General features: G+C 44.1%; 1 protein-coding gene across 3 annotated transcripts in view; it reads right to left on the reverse strand.

Moving 5' to 3' along the window:
* Positions 1–4: 4 nt before the first annotated feature.
* The window catches only part of LOC127573864 (transcription factor MafK-like), a 106930-nt gene continuing 89564 nt past the window's right edge, over positions 5–17370 (reverse strand). For all 3 annotated transcript variants that reach the window (XM_052022409.1, XM_052022408.1, XM_052022410.1), the window contains 6 exons: positions 15997–16145; positions 13519–13660; positions 6997–7095; positions 6156–6320; positions 4738–4884; positions 5–2654 (listed from right to left, as the gene is read on the reverse strand). In XM_052022409.1, coding sequence (XP_051878369.1) covers positions 2592–2654; positions 4738–4884; positions 6156–6320; positions 6997–7095; positions 13519–13660; positions 15997–16145 — 765 coding nt within the window. In that variant the 3' untranslated portion in view covers positions 5–2591. The remainder of the gene's footprint in view (positions 2655–4737; positions 4885–6155; positions 6321–6996; positions 7096–13518; positions 13661–15996; positions 16146–17370) is intronic.

The raw sequence follows: 17370 nt of genomic DNA on the forward strand, positions 1-17370 counted from the left end.
CTTTTCCCTGAGTCAGGTGTGCATGTAACAACATCATTATTTGTTTAGTGCAGACAGTCACACTACGATCCCACTGCGCTTGGGGGCTGAGCTTTCTGTAAACATTTTCTACACTGCCACTGTAAGTACACTAAACAAAAACTTTAAGGCTAAAAAGTGCTTTTGGGTATCCTAAATGATATCATGTAAGACAAGTTCTTATAGGAAAGGACTATAGTATTTGAAATGGCAGTCAGGTGGGTCTGAATGATATGATTCTATTCCATTGAAAATATCAGCTTTGACCTATGATGGATCAAAAATAGGTAGCATGTAACTTAACTTTCCATCAAGCACCAGCATTCTATGTGTGACAGATCTGGTATATGCCATTGAGTAAATGAAAAGCAGCAGAACAGTCAAGTAACTTAAGGCTTGAACAACACAAGATATTCAGGCTGACCACATCACCAGCAACCTCAGTCCCCAGGTGGAAGCACATCCACCTATTGTGGATCAACATCTTGGAACTTCTTAATATAGGCCATTATAATATAGACCTGAGTGGCTTTCTACTTTTCAAGACAGTCAATGCTGACCTGACCTGACCTGTGCAACAATGCCATGAAAAATTAAAATACTTGTACTTAAAGAGGGGGGGGGGGGGGGTGTTGCTGATGAGATGAGGAGTTTTGAGGTCAGGAGACGGGAACAGTCTGGTTTCAGTTCATTAGCTGGCAACAAATTGAGTAACCATAACTGATCACCTGTAGTCCCAACTCCAAAAGTCAACAGTGGCAGAAAAGTAACTCCAAACCAAAGGTGAGGACTGTACAGAGGCCATTCAGCTCATTGAAAGACGTCACCAATTCTTCCCTACTCCTTCTGCCCCTTCCCTGGACCCAGTACGTTTACTCCCCTTCAAGTTTGTATCCATTTCCCTTTGGAAAGGTATGTTAGCAAACCAATAACACTTTCAGGAATTCACACCCACAATAACAACAACTTGATGCGCAGGTCCTAATTACTCCAGTCAAGTTTAATTCATGAGAAAAAGAAACATGAATCTAAGCTAAAGATCAAGTGGGAGAACTTAATTCTTTTATCACGTTAAAATCTAATTTGCACAGTGAAGCATTTTCCACGTCAGATCCAGTGATTGCAGCACGAGATTTATTTTGCCAGGAAATAACTATAGTTGGGTGGGTGATCAACCAGTCTAATTTGTTCCTCAGTGATATGTTAGGCAGCCCCCCCTGAGGTATTTTATGCATTATCATACACGTCTAAGTCAGGGTATCAGTGCAAGGATAGAAACTGAATATGGGATCTGAGCAGATTGAACAGGCAGTGGTTTAAAAAAAAATGGGGAAAGATGTTGCCTAGAAATTGAAGTGTTTGGAGCCTAGTTTAAAATGTAAATTGCACATAAAATCAACAGAGTGCATAATTTTAATGCAATTGCCACCATTTTCAGTGTAGGTCGTACCCATTATAAAATTGGACAGGGTAGGTCTAAGTACAGCTGATGTTTCTCCAGTACCACCCACAATGACCTGACCTGTGCATTGATGCCATGAAAAGTTGAAATACATGTACTTAAAGGAGGGAGGGCTGACGAGATGAGGAGTTCCACAGTTTTGAGGTCAGGAGATGAGAACAGTCTGGTTTCAGTTCATTAGGTGGTAACAAATTGAATAACAATGCTCTGCCGTACCTGCAAACATTGGACCAATAACGTGTGTGCTATGACCTTCAGCCACCATTTGCAACTCTTAGTTAAGGTGTAACTTGCAGAGCAGATCAGCACATGAATTATAGGATCCCCATTTTGGCACTGATGTCTTGTTGACTCCATGTCTGGGTCTCACAGTGCTACAGCTATGCACAGTACTGATGCATACTGCAAACTCAGCAGAGTGACAGGCACTTGCCTCACAATGATGTAGAGCTACTGGCAACCTGGGACCAGTTCAGTGATGAGGGAAGGGAGGAAAGTTGACTCAAAATACAAGCTCTCCCCTTTCCTGCATTTTGCCTCATCTGCATGGCAGCTTCCCTTATAGTTGCCTTGACTGCCATGGAAGTTCTTTACAGCTGTGACCTACTTCCCATGATTCCTAGTGGCAATGATGCAGGAACTGTGAGCTCTGCAGGCAGCCGCAGTCAGGAACTGCGCAAGCGGCATTTTGATGCGGCGATTGGGCGGAAACAGCCCAATCATTTTTCTTAAAGGCAATTTTCCCCAATTTCACAACTTTTTTGGGGTCCCCTGATTTGACGTCGACATTCCACAGCACCCACCTAGTGTGAAGTCCAATTTCTAGATACAGACAGTGAAATCATGAATAAAAAAGAGCAAAGGTTAGATAAGGCAAGCCATGCTGCAAGTCAAACCATTGAAAACAAGGCTCATTGACTGTAAAGTGCTTTGGGGTGTCCTGTAGAGTTGAGATGTTTCCTCAAGGATTCACCTAGATATTCACTCCGCAGGTGTTGGCAGATTTGTCAAATAATTTCAGAAGATTTTGTAGTTGATAATAGCGTGTAGCAGGATGGAGCCTGCTTTAAAAGGCACCACAAATCTTCAGTTCAAGCTCTGCGTGCTGAAATTACGACCAGCAGATGGAGAACTGTTTCTCAAGGGGGAGGTGGAGATTATCGACAGTCAGAACCTGCAGGGAGTCAGAGATGTGGATACTGTATATTCATTCAGGCAGCCCTTACACCCATCATCCACTCGATGAACTCTCAAAGACATTGAATACAAAATTTGTCATTATATGGGGCCTGGTGTATGGGTGGTATTTGGTATGGGAACCAGAGAGGGTGCACAGCCTGTAATATGTAAAATGTCCTAAAGAGCTTCAGATTATCCAATAGTTAAAAAATAACACCAAGCCAAAGAAGAAGGCATCTTGGGCTCTATCATGGAGTAATTGACAAAAGAAATAAAGTGCAAAGGTATGGAAGGTTAGATAGAACAGGAGCAGCAAGTTGTATAGCGGATCAAAAGAAGCTACAAGAAAGACAGGTTTAGAATTCAGGTGTGTAACCCTGCATTATAGAGTGTGGTGAATAAGGCTACTGGGTGGCAGGCACAAATAACTGGATGGGAATATGATGTAGTGGGAATAATTAAAACATGGTCCCAAAACAGGGTAGGGTTGGGTACTTAATGTTCCTGGATACCAAGGGTTCAGAAAAGATGGGGAAGAGAAAAAAGCTTGCTAAAAGCAATTAAGGAACATAATTGTACTAATGAAGAGGCTGTCTTTGCAAGGTCAAAGACAGAATCCATTTGGTTAGAGTAAAGAAGCAAGAAGGGTGCCATCACCCTGCCAGGGACATTCTGACGGCCACCAAATAGGGAGAGGGAGGGGGCAAATCTACAGGAAAATTACGGAAATACAAGTGTGACACCGAGAGACTTCAGTTACCCCAGTACTGAACAGGATATTGACCGAGCAGGGGTGCAGGGAAATTTATAAAATGTGTTCAGGATAATTGCCTTAATCAGTACATTTTCAGCTCAATGAGGGGAGAGGCTTTGTTGGTCTGGTTCTGAGAAAAGAGGGAGGATCACAGACAGAGGAAGCAATGTCAGCACTGCCTGGGCAGAGAACATTGTTAGTGGTCATGTACGATTGTATGATTGACAATTCACCTGAAAATGAGGCCTAACATAATGAGCTGATGAGGAAGGCAATAATTGAAGAGCCAAAGGTCTGGAGTACCGCATCCAATTTCAGTTACAACATTTTGCGAAGGGTGTGATTATCCCAGAGTAGGTGCAAAAAAGATTCACTGGAACAATTTCAGGGAGGGGGGATTTCAACTACAAGGTTAGACTGAAGAAGCTGAGTTATTCTCTCGTGGAGATTTGATGTCAGGTTATAAGTTTACGAAGGGTTTAGATAGGGGGAAGCAGTTCACATTAGCACATGGTTCACGGAGAAGGGGTAGGAAATTGGTTCAACACAAGGGACAATAATTTGTGAGATTTTATGAAAGGAGCCAGGGAATGGGATTGACAACAATGATCTACAAAGTGCTTACACAGTCCTGATGGACTGAATGTCCTCCTTCTGTAATGATTCTATGATCAGGCCAGGGAACCAAAATCTTCATCAAATGGATAGTCTTCATTGGATGAGAAGGGTACAGAATTTCCAAGAAAGAATTCCAGACCATGGGGAGAGGGTGGCTGATGGTGCAGCAGCCAGTGGCAGAGCAGTGGGAAAAGGACCGGGAGTGCGAGGAGGGTCGTAGTGAAGGAGAAGGGAGATGTCACAGGTAAGTAGGGGTCAGACAGTGGCTGATATCCAGAGGTGATTGGGTTAGGGTAAATGGGGGAGAGGAGCGGCAGGGGGATACGGTGGTGGTGGGAGTTCAGAGGGATAGGATGTGGAGTTGGGAGGTGGTGAAGACTGAGAGGGATAGGATGAGTGGAGGAAGGAGGTGATGGGGAGATGAGGGACAGGATGAGTGGGGAGGCAGGTGGTAGGAGGGTGTGGAGGATGAGGTGGTGGGAGGGGCAGGAAGGGTGGAGGAGAGTTGAGGGGGATAGGATGTGGAGGAGGGAAGGGCAGAATGGGTGGAGGAGGGAGGTGATGGGGAGTTGGGGGGATAGGAGGTGGGGGAAGGACAGGATCAATAGAGGAGGGAGTTGGATGGGAAGAGATTTGGATGTGTGGGGACTTTAGGAAGTTGAGGGGAAGAATGGTTCGGATAATATCCTGGCCTTTAGGGCCTCACCTGGTTTGAAGAGTGGGAAAAGGGAACAGACTTCCCATTTACGATGACCCTCGAGGGATGGAACTTGACTCCAAACACACTCACAATGTCCACCTTGATGTAGGAAGCATCCACATTCACATGTAGCACCTTGGAGGTCAGCTCGTTCTACAGAGTGAATAGACAACACATCCTTGTCAGAATTCAATGTGGGGGTCCAGCTTCCAGAAGAGAGCTGGGGTTATGCCACTGAAGAACCCTGGGAAATCAGGGACCCCCAGCAAATCCAGAGAGGATCACTTGGGCAGTTATACTGTCACCAAAGTGTACCTACACAGGGTGTGAGTCTTTGGAATGTTCAGTCCTGCACTGGTATACGTGTAGTGTCTCCCTGCTACCCTAGATCTGAAGACCAATCTCTAGAATACTGCCAAAAGTGAATACAGGGAGAAAACAACAACACTTTTCTTAAATTCTCTTTGAGTACTATTGTTTATTCATGATAAGAAATATCATCTGGGGAATTTAGCAAAGGGTATGGAAATTTGATAGGCAAGTGAAGTCACCTCTGACAATAAGTCAAACCTGAATACAGTCACACACCCAACCTCTATCTTATACTCACCTGTACCATGAGCATGGACATCCAACATAGTATTGGATGATGATTGGGAGTTGGGAAGCTGCCTCTCCAGCCTGAGATCCTGGGAATTTCCCAACCTGTTTGGCTTGACTAATTACTCCACTGTTCTGTCTGGACAGCAAATGAGTGAGGGCAGAGCCAGGCTTGGATGTAAAGCTCTCCACAGTCACTCAGCCTCCACCACTCATAGGTGAAGAATGGCCACTAAGCTCCAGTAATGGTGGGATGTTAGGCAAGAATGATAACCAGCAGCAGGAATAGTTCTCAGCATCATTAGAGACAGGCCACTGAGGAGGGACATCAAGAAACAAACCTTTCACACAATAGGGTGTAGGAATGTGAAACTCTCTCCTGCAAATGCTGGAGCCATGGAGAATAAGGATGGATTTTTCTTCTTGGATAGGAGTACAAAGGTATAGGAATCAAAGGCAGGTAATTACATAGCAGTTTATGCTCTCCACATGCTCCTCCAACCCATAGCTTCTCTTTCTTTACCTTTCTCCCTCACGTACTCTTCTGGTTTCTCCCTAAAGACACCTGTGCAGGTGAATGGTGCTGAGAGGTAAATCAGCCATGATCAAATTGAGTGGTGAACGAGCTTAAGGAGATTTATTGGCCCATCTCTATTTATTCAGTGCGTTACTTACAGCACAGAAGAGGGGATTTCAGAGGGGTGGAAGAGAAAACTAGATTATGAAACAGAGATTGATTAACATTCCACCAGTGGTTGTATACCATCATGGGACCTGAATCAAGTGCTTTGCTAGGTCAAGGAGTCGTAGGTTAAGGATCGTACCTTGTCAGTTGTAAATTCAACATAAGTGTAATCGTTTCTCTCGTATGTATCCAGACTCTCGCCGTCATCCCAAAAGAGGTAGCCCTTTGCTGATGTGTCCTGGGACAGTGCCACAAGCAGGTAAAGAGGGTTGCCACTACTCACCCAGGTGGTTGTGGCAGGTTCCTGTTGAAAAACAGAGGCAGATGCAATGTGTCACCCTGCAGACTGAAAAGTTGTTGTTGGCTAAGGATACCGGGTTATGAAGCTAAGAGGAATAAATGAGGTACAGGTCAACTACTGCCCAATAAGGCAGGTGTCAAGGGCTGGAGTGCCCTATTACTGTTTCCTTAGTCCTTGTTGTATAAGGTATCCAACACAATAAATCAGTGCCTTTGGGAGAAAGGGTTGCATTTTTACAATCCTATTCATAACTCACCAAGTCCCAAAGGACTTCTGAAGTGCTGTCACTGTTCCAATTTGTCAATTGGTGCACAGTAATGTGATGATCAGTTGTGGTCTAGTGTTGACTGTGGGATAAATATTGGCCATGGCAATATAGAAACATAGAAAAACTACAGCACAATTCAGGCCCTTCGGCCCACAAAGCTGTGCCGAACATGTCCCTACCCTAGAAATTACTAGGCTTACCCATAGCCCTCTATTTTTCTCAGAAATCAAGGAATCGTGAAAGTAGAAGAGACCTCAGATTTACATCTCATCTAAGAGTAGCATCTGCAACAGCGTAGCACTCTCTTAACTTTGTACTAGGAGGCTCAGCCTGCAAACGAGTAAATAGTCCAAGAAATTTAAAAAGGAGTTAAAAGAAACAGCAAGGAATTTAAATATGAAAACAAGGTACCTGCGTGGCAATGATCTCGCCCTCCCTCAGGTGCAGGTTGATGGTGTCTAGAGGAGCGGGCAGTTTGACGTACTCTCCTGTGCTAACGAGTGGGGAGCCCTGTTGGTAAAGAAGTAAGCGAAAATGTGTTCAGTCCTGATATCCACCTAGACATTGTCAGGACAGTGCTGTACATACAGTAGGCTTAGGTGAGAGTGCCCTTCAATCAGAGTATAATGGGGAGGAACAAAGTGTTATAGACTCATTGACTTGTACAGCACAGAAACAGGCCCTTCAGCCCACCACATCCATGCCAACCCTTTTGCTGACACTAATCCAATTTGCCTGCATTAGATCTGTATCCTTCCATGCCTTGCCCATTCAAGTGCCTGTCTACATTAACCATTGTGATTGTATCTACCTCCACTACCTGGTCTGGCAGCACGTTCCAGATATCAACCATTCTCTGTGTGAAAAAAATGTTCCCTCTTTAAAATTCCTGACTGTCATCTTAAACCTACACCCTCTTGTTTATGACATCCCTTTCATTGGAAAAAGATTCTGACTGTCTACCCTATCTATGCCTCTCATAGTTCTATGCACCTGCATCAGATCACCTCTCAGCCTCCTTCGTTCCAGGGAAAACAAGCCCAGCCTATCCAATCTCTCCCATAACTAAAGTCCTCCAATCCAGGCAACATCCTGGTGAATCTCCTCTGTACCCTCTCCAGTGCAATCACATCCTTCCTACAGAGTGATGACCAGAACTGCACACAACACTCCAAGTATGGTCTAACCAATGTTTTGTAAAATTGCAACATAATGTCCCAACTCTTATATTCTGTGCCCTGAGCTATGATGGCAAGCATGCCATATTACATCTGTACCACCCCATTGGCCTGTGTTGCTACTTTCAGGGAATTGGTGTTGGGAAATAAAGATTTCAGCAGGTGAAGTTCAGTAACCTGACCCTGGTAAAAAGGTAATCAGCAATTGGCTTATTATCGTCACACGTACCAAGATACAGTGAAAAGCTTTCGTTTGCATGCCATCCAGGCTAACCATTCCAAATATAAGTGCATTGAGGTAGGAGAAAAGGGAAAAAAACAGAATGCCGAATACTGTTACAAGTACAGAGAAAGTGCAGTGCAGGTAGACAAATAAAGTGCAAGGGCCACAACAAGGTAGATTGAGAGATCAAGAGTTGAATATTTTAGCATATAAGAGGTCCGTTCAAGAGTTTTATAACAGCGGAGTATAAACTGTCCTTGAGTCTGGTGGTATGTGTTCTCCAACTTCTTTATCTTCTGCCCAATGAGAGGGGTGAGGAGAGAGATTGACTGTAGTGGGAGGGGTCCCTGATTATGTTGGCTGCTTTCCCAAGGCAGCAGGAAGTGTAGATGAAGTCAATGGAGGGGAGGCTGGTTTGCGTGATTGACTGAGCTGTGTCCACAACACCCTGCAATTTCTTGCGGTCTTGGGTAGAGTAGGTGCCATACCAAGCAGTATGGTATGCTTACTATAGTGAATCTGTAAAAATTGGTGAAAAGCATCAGGGGCATGTGGTGGAGTGGTGACCACTCTTGCCTCTGAGTGCGAAGGTTATGGTTTCAGGTCTCACTTCAGGGGCACAAGGGTATAATCCAGGCTGATGTGGGAGTGCTGAGGTGTCAGAGATGGTGCCTTTGGGATAAGTCCTTAAACCAAAATCTTCTCCCCTCTTTCAAGTGGTGTTGGACAGTTATTGATGGTGTTCTGGCCAACATCTAACCTTCAATCAATACTTAAAAGCAGTATATATTATTTTGAGAGCTTGTTTTATTTCATTGTTGGGTGATGAATAAATTTTGATTTCAATGATGTATGTGATTTTTTATGTCCATCTGAGAGAACAGTCAGGGCTCAGGCAAAAGCCTTCCAGCTACAACTGATTTCACTACACCCAGCCTCCTTTGTCATTGAGTGTTGCAACAGGCATTAGCCAGGAGTCCTACTCAGGATCCCCTGCCAGTGACCCAGAAACAATGCACACACTGGTGTAGAGTTGACAAGCCCCGGGTATTGTTTTGGACTCTTGAGGAATTATACAGAAATACACAGTAATGCAGAGCACAGGAAGAGGCCATTTGGCCCAACTGGCCTATGGTGGGGTTTAAACTCCACCCTCCCGTTCTTTCTTCCTCATCTCAGCCCTTCAGCCTAACTTTCTGTTCCCTCTTCCCTCATCTGAATGCACCTAATCATTCTATGCTGAGTGACTGGTGCAGGGGGCAGGGCTTCAGATTTTTGGATAATTGGGACCTTCTTTGGGGGAGGCATGACCTATTCGCTAAGGATGGGTTGCACCTAAACTTCAAAGGGTCCAATATCCTGGCGGGAATGTTTAATTTAGTTGTAGGGGAGGGTTTAAACTGATCTGGCAGGGGGATGGAAACCAGGATGTTAGGTTACAAGATGCTAAGGTAAGGGAGGAAGTTGATAAAAACAAGTCCAATGAGGATGGCAAGAAGGACAGGCAGGTGAGAAGTCAGGATAATTTGCTGAATAATAGAAGTATAACAAATCAGGATGTTAGGATACAGAATGTTAGGATAGGGGATGAGGTATATAGGAACATGTCTAAGATAGTATGTAGTGAAGATGGTAAGAAGGATAGACAGGTGGAAAGTCAGGATAATCTGCTGAACAATAGAAGTACAACAAAATCAATAGCAGATACCGGACTAAACGTACTATATTTAAATGCACGTAGCATTAGGAATAAAGTAGATGACCTAGTGGCACAACTACAGGTTAATAAATATGACATTGTGGCAATCACCGAGTCATGGCTTTATGACGGATGTGATTGGGAACTGAATGTCCAGGGGTACACAGTGTATAGGAAGGATAGGTGGGTAGGCAGAGGGGGAGGTGTGGCCATGATGGTTAGTAGTGATATAAAATCAACAGAAAGGAAGGACATTGGGTCAGAGGAGGTGGAATTCTTATGGGTGGAGCTAAGAAATAGCAACGGTAAAAGGACAATAGTAGCAGTCATATATAGGCCCCCTAATAGCGGTCAGGAAGTGGACGATAAGTTGCAGTTTGAGATAGAAAAAGCATGCCAGAGTGACAATGTGAAGATAATTATGGGGGATTTTAACATGAAGGTGAACTGGGAAATCCAGCAAGGCAGTAGAACTCAGGAGAGTGAGTTTGTGGAATGTCTAAGGGACATTTTTCTGGAGCAACTTGTTGAAGAGCCCACCAGGGGATCGGCTGTTTTGGATTGGGTGCTGTGTAATGAACCGGAGGTGATTAGGGAACTAAAGGTAAAGGAACCACTGGGAACCAGTGATCACAATATGATTGAGTTCAGTTTCAAGTTTGAGAAGGAGAAGCTGATAACTGGTGTATCGATATTTCAGTGGAACAAAGGAAATTACAATGGTATGAGAGAAGAGTTGGCCCAAATTGATTGGAAGAGTAAGCGAGCTGGAGGGACGGCGGAGGAGAAATGGAAGGAATTTCTACAAGAAATAAGGAAAATGCAAGATAGATATATTCCAAGAAAAAAGGTTTTGAATGGAAAAAAGCACAAATGTGGATAACGAGAGAGGTGAAGGCTAAAATAAAAGCAAAAGGGGCAGCATACAAAGAAACAAAAATTAGTGGGAAAACAGAAGACTGGGAAGCTTTTAAAAACCTGCAGAGAGAAACTAAGAGGGTCATTAGGAAAGAAAAGATGAATTATGAAAGGAAGTTGGTGGATAACATTCAAAAGGATACTAAGAGTTTTTTTAAATACATAAGGAGTAAAAGAGAGACACTGGTTGATATAGGACCAATTGATAACGGTGCAGGAGGTATTGTAATGGACGATAGAGAGATGGCAGTGGAATTGAATGAATATTTTGCATCGGTCTTCACCGTGGAGGACATCAGCAATGTGCCGGTTAGTCAGGAGTCTCACAAAATGGAACTGAGTTCAGTTAAGATTACTAGGGAGAAGGTGCTAGGAAAACTAAATGGGCTAAAGACTGATAAGTCTCCCGGACCAGATGAGGTGCATCCCCAGGTTCTGAAGGAGGTGGCTTTAGAGATAGCGGGGGCATTGGCGATAATTTTCCAGGAATCGATAGATTCCGGCATGGTTCTGGAGGACTGGAGGGTCGCAAATGTAGTTCCGTTGTATAAGAAAGGTGGGAGGCAGCATAAAGGAAATTACAGACCTATTAGTCTGACGTCAGTGGTGGGAAAATTATTGGAATCTATCCTCAAGGATGGGGTTACGGAATACCTAGAGGCGCAAGGCAAGATAGGTCCTAGCCAACATCGTTTTGTGAAGGGAAGATCCTGCCTGACCAACCTATTGGAGTTTTTTGAAGAAATCACAGGTAGGGTGGATAAGGGAGAGGCGGTGGATGTTGTGTATTTAGACTTTCAAAAGGCCTTCGATAAGGTGCCTCACAAGAGACTGATTAATAAGATGAGAGGTTATGGAATTACGGGTAGGATAGCAGAATGGGTGGAGCATTGGCTGGTTGGCAGGAAGTAAAGAGTGGAAATAAAAGGATCTCGTTCTGGTTGGTTACTGGTTACTAGTGGTGTGCCGCAGGGGTCGGTGTTGGGACCGCTCCTTTTTACCTTGTACATCAACGATTTGGATAATGGAATAAATGGTTTCGTGGCTAAGTTTGCGGATGACACCAAGATAGGTGGAGGAGTAGGGAGTATTGAGGAGATAAGAAGGTTGCAGAGGGACCTAGACAGTTTAGGAGAATGGGCAAGGAAATGGCAGATGAGATTCAATGTTGAGAAATGTGCAGTTGTACACTTTGGAAGCAGAAATAAGCGGGCAGATTATTATCTAGAAGGAGAGAAAATTCAAAGTACGGAAGTACAAAGGGACTTGGGGGTACTCGTGCAGGATACCTTAAAGGTTAACCACCAGGTCAGATCGGTGGTAAAGAAAGCGAATGCTATGTTGGCATTCATTTCAAGAGGTATAGTGTATAAAAGTAAGGAAGTGTTGATGAGGCTCTACGGGGCACTAGTGAGGCCTCATTTGGAATATTGTGCGCAATTTTGGGCCCCACATCTTAGGAAGGATGTGCTGACGTTGGAGAGGGTTCAGAGGAGATTTACAAGGATGATTCCAGGAATGAAAGGGCTTACGTATGATGAGCGTTTGTCGGCTCTTGGACTGTATTCATTGGAGTACAGAAGAATGAGAGGGGACCTCATAGCGACATTTAAAATGTTGATAGGAAAGGACAGAGTAGATGTGGCTAGGCTGTTTCCCTTGGTAGGTGAGTCCAGGACCAGAGGGCACAATCTTAGAATTAGAGGGCACAGTTTCAAAACAGAGATGAGGAGAAATTTCTTTAGCCAGAGGGTGGTGAATTTGTGGAACTCCTTGCCACGTACAGCAGTGGAGGCCAGATCAGTGAGGGCGTTCAAGGAGGAGATAGATATCTAAATAGTCAGGGTATCAAGGGATATGGGGATAAGGCCGGAAATTGGGATTAGGTTTTTTTTCTCCCCATTCCCCATTTCTTTTTCCCTTTTCCTTGGAGCAGACTCGATGGGCCGAATGGCCTGCTTCTGCTCCCTTGTCATGTGATCTTGTGCTCTTGTGATCAACTACATCCCATGACAGGAAGTTACATACTCCAACCACTCCCTGAATGAGGTCAACTTCTCTCACTTACATAGATATTTGTCAGTAATCATCGTGGATTTATAGCTTTGAGTTTTGAATTTTCCATGAGGAGGAAACATTCTTTCTACATGAACCTCATCCGACCCATTATAGGTTAAAGACCTAAAGACCTCCATTAGGTTGCCTTTAACTCCTAACCCGTTGAACACAATCCTAGCACCTCCTGAGAGAAATAATGTCATAGATGCATCATAAAAATCAATCTCTTTAAAAGGTTCTGTTTAACAGTAATCACTGTATGGGAAATAGGAAAAAGATGTTTTCACTGGTGGAGATGGGTGTGTGGATGTTGGTAGAATTGCAAGCCTAAAGTGAAGGAAAGGCAGGATCAGAAAGATCTTTCACAGCCTACAAAGTCTTAAAGCAATTAACAGCAAATCCACAACTTCTTTGACATGTAGTCGCTTTGTAATGTAGGAAACCTCATGCCCAATTTGTGCAAAACAAGCTTGCCGAAGCAGTAATAATGCCAGATAATCAATTTTGGTGATTGAATCTGGCAGCATGCCAGACAGAACCTGTTCTTTGTTTCATTTAAAATCAAGCTGAAAGGTTAGGGGTAACATTTCAGCCCAAAAACAGCACCTTTGACAGTGCAGCACTCCTCCCTCACTGCAGCATTTGAGTGTGTCAGCCAGAATTTTTGTGCCTGGAATGGGACTTAATCTAACAACTTTCTGTCCTAGAGGTAAAATCGCTATCCACAGAAGCACAGCTTACAGCTCCAATATACACCCACCACCTGATTTACAATCACAAACTAAAAGATGTTTATGGACAGTGCACAAGGCCTGCTGACATTCTCTGTGGTTAACAAGTAACCCATTCCAACTTACTGTGTAAAGGTTGTACCAAACCCCTTTGGGGAAGTATGCAGTCACAGAACTGGCCCCTGGCTCTAACACCGGTGTAATGAGGAGGCTGCGACCCCACAGAAACTGCCGGTCAATGGAGTAAGTATTTTTATCTTCAGGAAACCTGAATAGAAAAATAAGGAACAAGAAATGAAACTCTCAGGCTAAAGGGAAAGAGAGATCTCCACAAGTCCCCACTCCGGACAGAACTACACATAACATTCCAGGTGTGGTCTCTCTAGGGCTCTGCAGCATGGTGGTGTAGCGGTTAGTGTAATGCTATTACAGTGCCAGCGATTGGGGTTCAATTCCCGCTGCCGTCTGTAAGGAGTTTGTACGTTTTCCCCATGTCTGTGTGGGTTTCCTCCGGGTGCTCTGGTTTCCTCCCACATTCTAAAGACGTATGGCTTAGTGGGTTAACATGGGTGTAATTGGGCAGCGCAGGCTCGTTGTGTTGGAAGGGCCTGTTACCGTGCTGTATAAATAAAGTTTAAAGTATATAATTGAAGAAAGATTTCTCTACTCTTGTACTTGAATTCTCTTGGAATTAAGATCAACATACCATTTGCCTTCCTAATTGCTTGCTGTACTTCCATGTTAAGTTTTAGCGATTTGTGTACCAGGACACCCAGATTCCTCTGAATACAGATCCTCCCCAGGTTACAACAGGGTTCTGTTCCCGTGAACAAGTTGGAAATGTGGGTGCAAGCCGAGTTCCCACACGGCAGAAGGGATCTGCGGAATCCAGCAGATCCATCCTGCTGTTCTCCCAAACGCTCATTCCTATGTGCTGGGCGTTCGTAAGATGGGGAGTACCTACCGGTACCAACACCAGTTAGTCTCTCCCCAGTTAGTCTCTCCCCAGTTAAAAATAAATCCACCTTTCTATTTAGTCCACCAAAGTGTATGGCCTCTCATTTCTCCATGTTAAATTCCATCTGCCATGTCCTCGCCCATTCACTTAACCTATCTGTCTCCCACTTAAGCCTCTCTACAAGTTCCCTACAGCCCACACTGGCACCAGCCTTGTGCCGTCAGCAAACACACGGTCCCCTCATTTATATCACTGACGTAGATGGTGAACAGCTGGGACTCCAGCACCAGTCCCTGTGGCAACCCACTGGCCTGAGCCTCCCAACCAGAAAATGACCCATTTATTCCTCAGTCCATGTCATCCTGTTACTGTAAATCCCATTGGCTTTTATTTTGTTTATAGAGTCATGCCACAGAGCACAGAAATAAGCCCTTTGGCCCAACAAGTCCACGCCATCCATCAATTCACACTAATCTTACCCTAACCCATTTTATTCTCCCCACATTTCCATCAACTCCCTCCAGATTCTACCACTCACCTACACCCTAGGAGTAATTTTCCTACCAACCTGCATGTCTTTGAAATGTGGGAGGAAACAGGAGCACTGGGGAAACCCATAAGGTCACAGGGAGAACGTGCAAACTCTACACAGACAGCACATGATATCAAGATTGAACCTGGATCTCTGTAGATGTAAGACAGCAGTTTTCTAGCTGAGCCACGGTGGCACCTCTTGGGGTCATCAAAGGGCATCAGAAAGCTAAATACACCAAATCTACTTGTTCACCCTTATCTATCCTGCTCTATCCACCTCAAAAAATGTTAACATATTTGTTAACAGAATTTCCCTTTCATAAATCCATGTTGACTCTGTCCAATCCTACTATTATTATTTTCTAAGTGCCCTGTTACCACTTCCATAGTGATAGATTCCAACATTTTCCCTACTACCGATGTCGGATTAACTGGTCTGTAGTTTCCAGTTCTATCGCTCCCTCCTTTCTTAAATATTATTATTTCAGTGTTGGGTGATGAATAAATCTTGATTTCAATGGTGTATGTGATTTTTTTATATCCATCTGAGAGAACAGTCAGGGCTCAGGCAAAAGCCTTCCAGCTACAACTGAGTTCACTACACCCAGTCAGTGGGAACTGTTCTGGAATCTATGGAATTTTAGAAGTACGAGTAGTGCATCCACTATTCCACAGTCACCACCTTCAAAATGTTAGGGTGCAGGCCATTAGGTTCTAGGGATTTAGCACCTCTCAGTTCCAATAGTTTCTCCAACACTTGACCTTTAATATATTTGAGCTCCTCATTCACTCTCAACCTGTAGTTCTCCTGTTTTTGAGAGGTTTCTTCTTCCATGTGACATATACAAAATATTTGTTAAAGTTGTCTGAGATTTTCTTCATGTCCAATACGGTTTCTCCTCTCTCAATCTGTGAGGCACCTGCATTAACTTCTGCTAATTTTTTTCTTTTTTAGGTTTCTTGCTAGAGTACTCTTGGATTCCTTCTTCCCTTTCTTATCAATGTCTTGGTCTTGATAACATTTCTGGGAATGGGATAACTCGAGACTGGTATTTGACGATTCTGGGAATAGGATAATGTTAGGAAATGAACTTTATAAAGACACAACCTACTCAAAGAGAAGGGCTCTGGCAACAGTTTCCCCCCGAATGTGCGAGTGATGGAAGAGCGTGTACAGGTATGGGAGCAGAGAGTAGCGGATAAGGAGAACACGCTTCATCGCAGCCTGAGCAGATGCACTGAACACTGTCGGGTCCTGAGCCTGGAGAACAGAGAAGCCATTTCAGAGAAAAGAGAACTGTGACTTAAATTAATGACAGAAAATATGCAACTACGTTAATTAAAAATTCTGACTTATTGTTGTCTTTAGTCTTAAGTATTTACAACTGTCAAAGAAGCAATGCAGAACGTTGTGGAGTTCAAGGAATGGTTAGTGTCCTGAGGTATTTGTCTAAGTCGTATTGTCCATGGAGCAGACCATTATCTTGCAGGAGAGAGGCTGATTCAGAGAGAAAATTATTAGCTGGAATTTGCTACCCCTGCCCATGCAACCCAAGTCTGATTAATGATGTGAGGACTTATTAGATTTTATCCAGATTCCTTGTAATATTCCCACTGACTCTCAGTGGATGAGGATACCTCAGTACGATTGCTACCGGATGCCAAATGCCCTCAGGTAGCACTCCATTGTTGGGACAGAGTGAAGAATGCCCTTCCCAGGGTATAACAGCACCCTAAGTTTACTTCCCAGGAGGAAACATTAGCCCTTCAGAGGGCATACTACCTGTGGTTATCAAATCAGGAGTACACTATGATATCAGAGCCTTATGAGGAGCGTTTGATGTTCCTGAGCCTGCTCAGAAGGATGAAGGGGGATCTCATTGAAAACTATCGAATACTGAAAGGCCTGGATGGAGTGGACATGGAGAGGATGTTACCATTAGTAGGAGAGTCTAGGATCTGAGGGGCACAGTCTCAGAATAAAGAGATGCCCCTTTAAATCTGAGATGAGAAGGAAATTCTTCAGCCAGAGGTTAGTGAATCTATGGAATTCATTGCCACAGAGGGCTGTGGAGGCCGTCATTAGGTGTATTCAAGGCAGAGGTTGATAGGTTTTTGATTGGTAAGGAGGTTAAGGGTTGCGGGGAGAAGGCTGGAGAAAGGGGTTGAAAAAAAATATCGGCCATGCTTGAATGGCGGGGCAGATTCGATGGGCCAAGTGGCTTAAGTCTGCTCCTATATCTTATGGTCTTGTATTCCTTCACCCACAGTGCAGTAATCCTGGGAATGATCCCCTTATCCAAGACAGCTGCTGGCTTTGTGATTCCCTACCTCCACCAAAAAAAAACACTCTGGAAACAGTATCTAGGTTGACAGTGCACTGCAGTGCTGAGGGAGTACTGCACCAACAGAGCTTCTGCCCTTCAGGTCAGGACACTAAACCCTTTAATCTTTCAGTTGGATGTTAAAGCACCACAGGCACTATT

This window comes from Pristis pectinata, chromosome 8 (genome assembly GCF_009764475.1).
Source record: "Pristis pectinata isolate sPriPec2 chromosome 8, sPriPec2.1.pri, whole genome shotgun sequence".
Taxonomy (NCBI): Eukaryota; Metazoa; Chordata; class Chondrichthyes; order Rhinopristiformes; family Pristidae; genus Pristis; species Pristis pectinata.